General features: G+C 42.2%; 1 protein-coding gene across 1 annotated transcript; it reads right to left on the reverse strand.

The window, feature by feature from the left end:
• Positions 1 to 6,317: 6,317 nt before the first annotated feature.
• LOC134405454 (olfactory receptor 14I1-like) lies at positions 6,318 to 7,271 on the reverse strand. Its single transcript, XM_063136698.1, has one exon. It carries the CDS (start codon positions 7,269 to 7,271, stop codon positions 6,318 to 6,320), a length of 954 nt encoding a protein of 317 aa, XP_062992768.1.
• Positions 7,272 to 7,569: the final 298 nt, after the last annotated feature.

Raw genomic sequence — 7,569 nt, forward strand, 5'->3', positions numbered from 1 at the left:
ATGGAGCAGACCCATTGAAACATACAGAACTTCAGCTGGTCATGACTAACTTAAGCCCCATTCATTTCAAAACATAGGAATAACATTGTATACAACCCAGGTTGTGCTATGTCTTCTTAGAGACTATCTTAGTTGCTTGTCTATTAACCCATGAAGACAATAACTAAAAGGTGTGTTTGTGTGTAACCCTGCCGCAACAGATATACTCTTCTTTCAAGTGCCACAGATCAGATGTTTTGGGTTCCTTGTAACAGTGGGATGTAATAATAATAATAATAATAATAATAATAATAATAATAATAATAATAATAATGACTTTTCTTTTACTATTATAGACCATCACTGCAATAATTATCACTGATTCCAAGCAGAAAACTACATCTCATATCATATCACAATATATCTGAGAGAAGGGACTTCAGGCATTCACCTGTAAGACTTTCAGTATTTTCCTACATATATGTGTAGAATTCCAACATTAATATGTACAAAGAGCAGATGAACTGTGTAGTCCACCAAATTGTATAGTCAATTCATATGCCAGTACTGTTTGCCATTTGGGGCTACGTGGTTCTAGAATGAAGAACAACCTTAAGATTTGGTAGACCCAAATTGTTGCCTTTTCCATAGCTCGGCACATGGTAGTCCAGGCACATGGAAGGATTTTTTTTCTTCACTGGGTACCACATAAATGAGACAATATATGAATTCAGTCTGGCTCCAGTAACAGAGAGAATGGTGGGAGGCAAATATGACATTTGGAAGAGAATGATAGCTGGATGGGCAAATAGTCTGATGGGAGAATGGGTATGTAAATGATGTTGAAAATGGAGACATAATTGAGAAGCAATGTACTTACTGTTCCTTGTAAGTATTGTTCAATAATAGAAATAATTCCTCTTGCAGATGCTGTTAGGTCATTCACTGAAGTGCTTTCATTCTTCAATGGAAACATAGTACTGTGTGTGTAGCTACTTCCTGTCAATATTGGCTCGAAAGGGTTCTGTGCTTGGGAAGGGATTTTTATTCACTTCTTCTTCAAGACTTGCTCCCACGTGTCTAGCACAGCTGATGAGAAAAATGTTTTGAGAGTGTTCTCCCCCCCCCCCCGCCCCAGTATTTTTGTTTCTCTTTTCTGAACAAACTTTATGAGATATTCAGTTTTGGAATGTACTTAACTTCAGAGATGTACTTAACTTATTTAATGTACTTAACTTACCCCCTCATCCAATATAATTGGTCAATTGCTGTTGATGGAGGAGATATGGCTCAAGAGTTAGTGATCACTCCTCTGAAACTGAAGGGGTTAAAATATAGGCATTTGGGGAGTACAGAATCTATGGGACTTTGAAGACATCACATGAAGCAATGAGTATATTCAGAATAGATTCTGTGCTTCATTTGGCCAGAAGTGGAGTTCTTTAGATGGCTCCCCTGCTACATTGGTATAGCCTATTAGGGTGACCATATGGAAAGGAGGATGGGGCTCCTGTATCTTTAACAGTTGTATAGAAAAGGGAATTTCAGCAGGTGTCATTTGTATACATGGCTTGGGACCACAATACCTGATGGAACGCCTCTCCCGACATGAACCTACCCGTACACTGCGCTCAACATCTAAGGTCCTCCTCCGAGTGCCTACTCCAAGGGAAGCTCGGAGGATGGCAACAAGGGAGAGGAACTTTTCAGTGGTGGCCCCCCGACTGTGGAATGATCTCCCCGATGAGGCTCGCCTGGCGCCAACATTGTTATCTTTTCGGCGCCAGGTCAAGACTTTTCTCTTCTCCCAGGCATTTTTAACAGCATTTTAACAGCATTTAACAACGTTAAGTTTGTTTTTAATGGACCCCACAATTGTTGTTTTTAAATGGATACTGTTGTTTTTATACTGTTTTTATGTGTGTGTGTGTGTGTGTGTGTGTTTTTAAATTGTATACTTTTAATGTTTACTATTTTTAAATGTTGTAAACCGCCCAGAGAGCTTCGGCTGTGGGGCGGTATATAAATGTAATTAAATAAATAAATAAATAAATAAATATATGCAGGGGGAAAAGGAAAGGAACCTCTCAGGCAAGCACTTGAGTCATTGCTGACTCCTAGAGGGATGCCTGCTTTTGCTGATGTTTCCTTGGCAGATTTTGTAGCGGGGTGGTTTGCTATTGCCTTCCCCAGTCACAGTTACCTTGCCCCCAGCTAGCTGGGTACTCATTTTACCAACCTCGAATGATGGAAGGCTGAGTTGTCCTGAGCCGGCTGCCTGAGAACCAGCTTCCACTGGGATCGAACTCAGGCCGTGGGGAGTTTTGGCTGCAGTAACTTACCACTCTGTGCCACACGAGGCCACTCATTGTTAGGGTGACCATATTAAAAGGAGGACAGGGCTCCTGTATCTTTAACTGTTGTATTGAAAAGGGAATTTCAGCAGATGTCATTTGTATATATGCAGAACCTGGTGAAATTCCCTCTTCAACACAACAGTTAAAGCTGCAGGAACCCTGCCCTCTTCTGTATCTGGTCACTGTAGAAGGATTTTCACCAGGTGCTGCATGCAGGGTCCTCATTCAAGGCTGAATCATGCAGCTGTGGCTCATAGGGAGTATCACTTTTCTTCGGCCTGCAGTCAGATTGGAAGCCAAGTAGCTCTGAGTTCCCAAGTCCTGTGGTCCCTCCATGACTGGACTGGGTTTTAAATCATCCTACTCAAACTCTGAATCAGACTCTGGCTCCAAAGCTATAGGGATCACAGTTGCGCTTGGGCTAGGCCTGACATTAACTTAGGCCTGACATTTGACATTCATTGTTCAAAAGATTCCAAAGGTGTCTAACACAAGCACACTTTAGTCTCTCTCCCCATCTCTTCCATTCCCCCCCCCCCCTATTTATATTATATATTACTTTGGGTTGTTGTTGTTGTTGTTGTTGTTATGGAATGAATCTGTATCAAAGATATGAAAACTTCCCTTACCCCCATTCTAGGTGAGTACACCATTACTACATAAAATATATCCCAAATTCATCATTCTTTTGTGCCTTCCGTTGAGATGCTACACTGGCACATAGAAAAGGTAGGGCCTTTACAGCAGTGACCCAGCACTGTGGAACTCCTTTCCTATTGTTCTATGCCTACCCCATTCTGTGCCTGGCACCTACACTGTATTCCTTTAATTAGCCTCTTTTGTTTTATTGTTGCTGCTTTTGGTTTCTTCCTCTTTTTCTTTGACGCTTGCTTACATGAGGGAAACAGCGAAGGTGGCCACCCTTAGATAGTGCTGAGTTCATCAACTTTAACAGTTTGATGGCTTTATTTATTTGTAGCATTTCTAAAACATCCATCAACCAGGCAGTTAACAGAACTTTGTAAGCAAAAACAATCCCAATAACATGAAATGAATAAAAATAAAAATAATGCAAATGAAATATCAGCATCCAACCAGCATTTGTGGTTGGGATGTGGCCCCAGTAGGTCTGAACAAAAGTGTCCTGTCCTCTTCATTAGACTTTTATTCCCAACAACAAAGTAAGAGGCTTTTTCCAGCCCTAACAATAGATAGATAGATATAGTTTTTTATTGCCTCAACCTATGGAACCTTCCCTACCTGTTGGACTAGCCACTCAGCAAGCAGCAACTGTCTTCTACAGAGGTGTGGCCCAGACAGCTATTTAAGAACCTGATGGAAAGCCTGGGCAATTTGGAGAAAGGCTGAGCCTCCAGCATTCTACCAATTGCGGGGTTGGGGCTTATAGCCAGGATGGGGATGCTTAATCAAGGTTGGCAACAGTTGTGACCATGTAAAACCGAATGTAATTTCTTGTTCTTTTTTTTACAAAGACAGGGTAATCAGTAGCTATGCAGTTAAAAGAAATATTTGCTCTGCTTTCTTCAGACATTTTACTGGACATAAGGAAGGTTGAACATCAATAGAATACAAAAAACAAATGGGGTTTACAAGAGTAACTGCTTTAGTCCTTATTATTCTAGTTATAATTCAATATGTTAAACACAGCTTTTAATTTTACAATTATCTGCTTAAGTTACTGGAATGCTGTCAATTAAAATGCAATGTCTTAAAAAGAAGAGGAAGAAAAAGAAGAAGGTAGAATATTGCAGAGGTATTGTACGACAGTTGTGGAGCACATACTTTGCAGGTATAAAGTCCCATGTTCAACATCTGGCATCTCCAGTTGTAATAAAGCTTTGCATGTTTCTTTTTCAATTATTTCTCACCTGACTATAATATCACACATAGAGATGGCCGAATCGCTCAATTTTTATTTCTCTCAGGTTCTCATATTATTATTATTATTATTATTATTATTATTATTATTATTATTATTATTATTGCAATTTTATGTTTGGTTCATCCTGAACTTTAAGATTCCACCCACCCCCCCAATCTCAAATTCAGTTGATCTCAGTTTGCATGAAAATGGGTACATGTTTCCGTGTACATTTTCTCATGGCATGCATTTCACACACAATTTTGCTTAACGGACACAATTTTTGCAAGCAAATCTCCTAAAGCATGCATTTTAATGTGGTTTTCACTAGTGAGCTCTGCTCTGCTTCACTTCGCTTTGGAGAAGCAATAGTGGAGCAGCCTGAGTCACCTCTGACAAAGGCGGAGACGAATCGGGTCGGGGGGCCTGTGGATCGAGGCAAAGCGGTTCGCCTTGATCCAGAGCTCCGGATGCAGGTAAGTGGGGGGAGGGGGACTCACCTGGCACCAACACCACAGTTCGTGCGGTGATGGCGATGGAGCCAGGTAAGGGGGAGGGGGAGTTTTGCTTACCTGGCTCTGCCGCTGCTGCCACAGTCTCTATAGTGGTGGTGGTGGAACCAGGTAAGGTGGCAGGGGAGGGGGGCTTACCTGTGTCTGTCGCGGGCTTCAATTGAGGCCCCAGCTTGAAACCGGAAGAGGCTGCAGCCTTCTCTTCTGGCTTCAACCGGGGCTTCAATTGAAGCCCACGCTGGACCACACCGGACACAGGTAAGGGGTGGGGGTTGGTTTACCTGGCGCTGCTGGCACCACTGTCCATGCAGCAATGGTTGCAGAGCCAGGTAAGGGGGAGGGGGACTCACCTGCCTCCATTGCAGTCCATCACAGGCTTCAACTGAGGCCCCGGCTTGAAGCTGGAAGAGGCCATGGCCTTCACTTCTGGCTTCAGCTGGGGCCTCAATTGAAGCCCGCGCTGGACCGTGCTGGACACAGTTAAGGGGGTGTGGTGGTGTGGTGGTGGAGCTGGATCTCGCTCCACGGAGTGGAGTGGGGAACAGGCGGATTGGCCCGAACCAGTTTGGGCCCAATCTGGGAGTTCCGGATCGGGCCATGAAGCAGTTCAGGGGGGTCTGTGCACAGCCCTAGTTTTCACTAATATCTGTATATTTGTATTCACAGCTCCCTAAAGAATTTATTTTTTAAAAAAATTGGAGAACTCAATCACATAATTCAAAGAAGTGCAAATCTAGAAGGACCACTGAGGCCACAGCTAGACCTAAGGTTTATCCTGGGATCATCCAGGGTTCGCCCCTGTCTGAGCACTGGATCCCCTGTGTGTCACCTCGATGAACAGGTTTGACCCCTGGATGATCCAGGGATAAACCTTAGGTCTAGCGATGGCCTGAGTTTCAGCTTTCATACTGCTTCGGTAAGGTAAATTAGTTAAATTTACACTAAATTGTGAAAAGAACAAATTCATCCCCCCATCCTTATGCACACATATACTGTACACAATAATGATTACATGTAGGGCTCTTAGTAATGTGAGACTTACAAGCAGTGAGTTCACTCAAGGTTGAACTCCCATGCTGATTTTGAGATGAAGACTGAAAGCACTCACAGAAGAACACTCGAGAATATGCTTCTTGTAGAAGCCTTTTATATACCACTTTCATAGTGGAATATCTTGCTTGGTGTAGATGAGCCCTCTGTTACATGACACTTTCAAGAAGTAAGTTCACACAAGGGGCTCATCTACACCAAGTAGGATATTCCACTATGAAAGCTGTCTATAAAAGGCAGGAGCCACACTACTGCTTTATAGTGGTATTGTGCACTGACAACTGTTGGGGCCCATGACACATCTACACCAAGCAGGATATAACACTATGAAAGTGCTATGAAAGCGGTAAAAAGTATGTGTCATGGGCTTCAACAGTTGTCAGTGTACTTCAATGCCACTCAAAACAATAGTGTGGCTCTTCCTTTTATATATTCCTTTTATATTTCATACCATATTCATAGTGGAATATCCTGCTTAGTATAGACGAGACCACGGTTAATTTCTAGTGCTGATTTAGAAACGAACACTGAAACCACTCACAGAAGAACACTCGAGAATATGCTTCCTGTAGAGTAGCTAAAGCCTAACTGCTTTGATAAAGCAGCCTTGATCTCTTTGTTTCTCATGCTGTACAATACTGGATTCAGCATGGGTGGAACCACGGAATATATGATAGTAATTGCAAAGTCCGCATGGGATGAGGTGTTTAAAATAGGCCACAGGTAAGCAAAGAATCCAGAAAATAATGATGACAAGATGACAGTGAGGTGGGGGAGGCAAGTTGCAAAGGCCTTTTGCCTGCCCTGGACAGAAGGGATTCTCAGCACTGCAGTGAAGATCTGCACATAAGTTACAAAGATGAAGATAAAGCAACCCAACACAATACTACAACTGAATATTACAGTCCCAGCTTCAATCACAAATACTTTAGAGCAGGATAGCTTAAGTAACCGTGGGATTTCACAGAAGAACTGATCAACAACATTCGAACAGAATGGGGCTGCAAACGTGCCCCCAGCATGTAAAACCCCATTGAAAAATGCACTGATCCATACAGTGGTAACCATTTGGACACAGGCTTGCCTGTTGATCACTATTTCATAGTGTAAAGGATTGCAAATAGCAACATATCGATCATATGCCATAACTGTGAGGAGAAAGAAATCTGCACCCATTAAGAATATCAGGAAAAAAACTTGCATAACACATCCAGTATAAGATATGTGTCTAGTATTCATCAGGGAATTGGCCATGGATTTGGGCATGAAGACTGAGACTTGTCCAATGTCAAGTATGGCCAGGTTCATCAGAAAAAAATACATAGGGGTATGAAGGCGTTGGTCAAATTTCACTGCAGAGATTATGAGCAGGTTTGCTGAAACTATTGCCAGATACAATACGAGAAACAGAAGGAAGTGAAGAATCTGCAGTTCCCGAATATTGGAAAATTCCAGAAGCAGAAACCCTGACATGTAGGTTTGGTTGTCCATGTTGTAATTATTGCTAAAACTCCTGCTGCCTGTTGAAGAAAGGCAACACATAACTCATTTAGTTCAGGAGAACTTTAAAGAATAAATGACAAATGTTCATGTGAAACAGTATTTTAAAGCTCCCATCTCTAATTTCATCTCAATACTGGAATGATCTCAAATGAGTTAGTGAGTTAAATGTCCTACTTAGCAAATTAGAACATAGGAACATAAAAAGAGCCATGTTGGATCAGACAAAGTCCAGCATTCCAGACCTAGCCCCAGATTCTGTTCACACAGAGACCAACCAGCTGTTGAC

This window comes from Elgaria multicarinata, chromosome 11 (assembly GCF_023053635.1).
Source record: "Elgaria multicarinata webbii isolate HBS135686 ecotype San Diego chromosome 11, rElgMul1.1.pri, whole genome shotgun sequence".
In the NCBI taxonomy this organism is placed as follows: domain Eukaryota; kingdom Metazoa; phylum Chordata; class Lepidosauria; order Squamata; family Anguidae; genus Elgaria; species Elgaria multicarinata.

Bases quoted from the DNA above. Each gene is read 5' to 3' on its own strand.
- LOC134405454 (XM_063136698.1), bottom strand. From the start codon at position 7,271: ATGGACAACCAAACCTACATGTCAGGGTTTCTGCTTCTGGAATTTTCC.